This window comes from Myotis brandtii, unplaced genomic scaffold, assembly GCF_000412655.1.
Source record: "Myotis brandtii unplaced genomic scaffold, ASM41265v1 scaffold929, whole genome shotgun sequence".
NCBI classification, from domain to species: domain Eukaryota; kingdom Metazoa; phylum Chordata; class Mammalia; order Chiroptera; family Vespertilionidae; genus Myotis; species Myotis brandtii.
The window spans coordinates 2087689-2089645 of NW_005371832.1; the positions used below are offsets into that span (position 1 = coordinate 2087689).

Consider the following 1957-nt stretch of genomic DNA (forward strand, 5'->3'; position numbering starts at 1 on the left):
TGTGTTTTCAGAGTCTGGGAGGGGACATTTTTTCTTTAGACTTGGAGCTGCTTGAGAGCAGAGGTTTTATCTTCTCTTCAGATGGGGGCTCCCTGAGGACAGGGCTGTGTCTCCCCCTCAGACTGGGGTTCCCTGAGGACAGGGCTGTGTCCCCTTCAGACTGGGGCTCCTTGGGGACAGGACCATGTCTCTCCTCAGACTGGGGCTCCCTGAGGACAGGGCTGTGTCCCCCTCAGACTGGGGCTCCCTGAGGCAGGACCATGTGTCCTTCCTCCCTACATGTCTTCCTTTCAGCCCCGCCTCAGTGTCTAAGTAGGGGCTCCCCAGTTGGGAGTTGGGGCTCTGCCTGGTACCATGAGCCCCAAGAGCTGCTCAGGCCCTGGAACTGCTTCCCTTCCTGCCTCATATTCTGCTGATGACCTTGGCCCTTCAGGAAGCGAAGCTCTTCAGAGACACCCTGAAGGCTCTGCCTGCTCCCTGAGCCTCTGAAGCAGCAGTGCCAGGCCGCCTGCTCCTGAGGATGTCCCTTCCCTCTCTCTCTTTGCACGCGGCTTTTCTTTCTATCGCTGTTGTCTGGAGAGACTGTGGACGGCGTGAATAATAGATGACTCGCTGGAGCCTCTCCAGTAAGTGAGACTCGCCACCCAGCAAAGATTCACTTATGTAACCAGCAAATTATGGCGGCATCAGAAGTAGCTCCTGCCGAAGAGCGGGAGATGAGAAGAGCGAGCAGAGCAGGGAGGAGGCCATGTGGAGGGTGAGTGGAGAGTCAGGCTCTGGGCTGGTTGCTTCCAGCTGTGCTCTCTTGTTTAAGCCTCACAGAGACCAGTGAGAAGGCACTGGAACTTCCCCGAGGAGAGAGAATGAGCTGGTGGAGGCTGGCACTGGTGGAGGCTGGCGCTGGTGGAGGCTGGCACTGGTGGAGGCTGGCACTGGTGAAGGCTGGTGCTGGTGGAGGCTGGCGCTGGTGGAGGCTGGCACTGGTGAAGGCTGAAGCTGGTGGAGGCTGGTGCTGGTGGAGGCTGGCGCTGGTGGAGGCTGGCACTGGTGAAGGCTGAAGCTGGTGGAGGCTGGTGCTGGTGGAGGCTGGCGCTGGTGGAGGCTGGCACTGGTGAAGGCTGAAGCTGGTGGAGGCTGGTGCTGGTGGAGGCTGGCGCTGGTGGAGGCTGGCACTGGTGAAGGCTGAAGCTGGTGGAGGCTGGTGCTGGTGGAGGCTGGCGCTGGTGGAGGCTGGCACTGGTGAAGGCTGAAGCTGGTGGAGGCTGGTGCTGGTGGAGGCTGGCGCTGGTGGAGGCTGGCACTGGTGAAGGCTGAAGCTGGTGGAGGCTGGTGCTGGTGGAGGCTGGCGCTGGTGGAGGCTGGCACTGGTGAAGGCTGAAGCTGGTGGAGGCTGGTGCTGGTGGAGGCTGGCGCTGGTGGAGGCTGGCACTGGTGAAGGCTGAAGCTGGTGGAGGCTGGTGCTGGTGGAGGCTGGCGCTGGTGGAGGCTGGCACTGGTGAAGGCTGAAGCTGGTGGAGGCTGGTGCTGGTGGAGGCTGGCGCTGGTGGAGGCTGGCACTGGTGAAGGCTGAAGCTGGTGGAGGCTGGTGCTGGTGGAGGCTGGCGCTGGTGGAGGCTGGCACTGGTGAAGGCTGAAGCTGGTGGAGGCTGGTGCTGGTGGAGGCTGGCGCTGGTGGAGGCTGGCACTGGTGAAGGCTGAAGCTGGTGGAGGCTGGTGCTGGTGGAGGCTGGCGCTGGTGGAGGCTGGCACTGGTGAAGGCTGAAGCTGGTGGAGGCTGGTGCTGGTGGAGGCTGGCGCTGGTGGAGGCTGGCACTGGTGAAGGCTGAAGCTGGTGGAGGCTGGTGCTGGTGGAGGCTGGCGCTGGTGGAGGCTGGCACTGGTGAAGGCTGAAGCTGGTGGAGGCTGGTGCTGGTGGAGGCTGGCGCTGGTGGAGGCTGGTGCTGGTGAAGGCTGGCAC

At 62.8% G+C, this 1957-nt stretch overlaps 1 protein-coding gene across 1 annotated transcript in view; it reads right to left on the minus strand.

Annotated features, from left to right (window-relative positions):
- Window positions 1-769: 769 nt before the first annotated feature.
- LOC102243053 (flocculation protein FLO11-like) overlaps window positions 770-1957 on the minus strand; it is a 2282-nt gene continuing 1094 nt past the window's right edge. The window contains exon 2 of the mRNA XM_005885847.1: window positions 770-1950. Within this exon, the coding sequence (XP_005885909.1) occupies window positions 770-1950 (1181 nt within the window). The remainder of the gene's footprint in view (window positions 1951-1957) is intronic.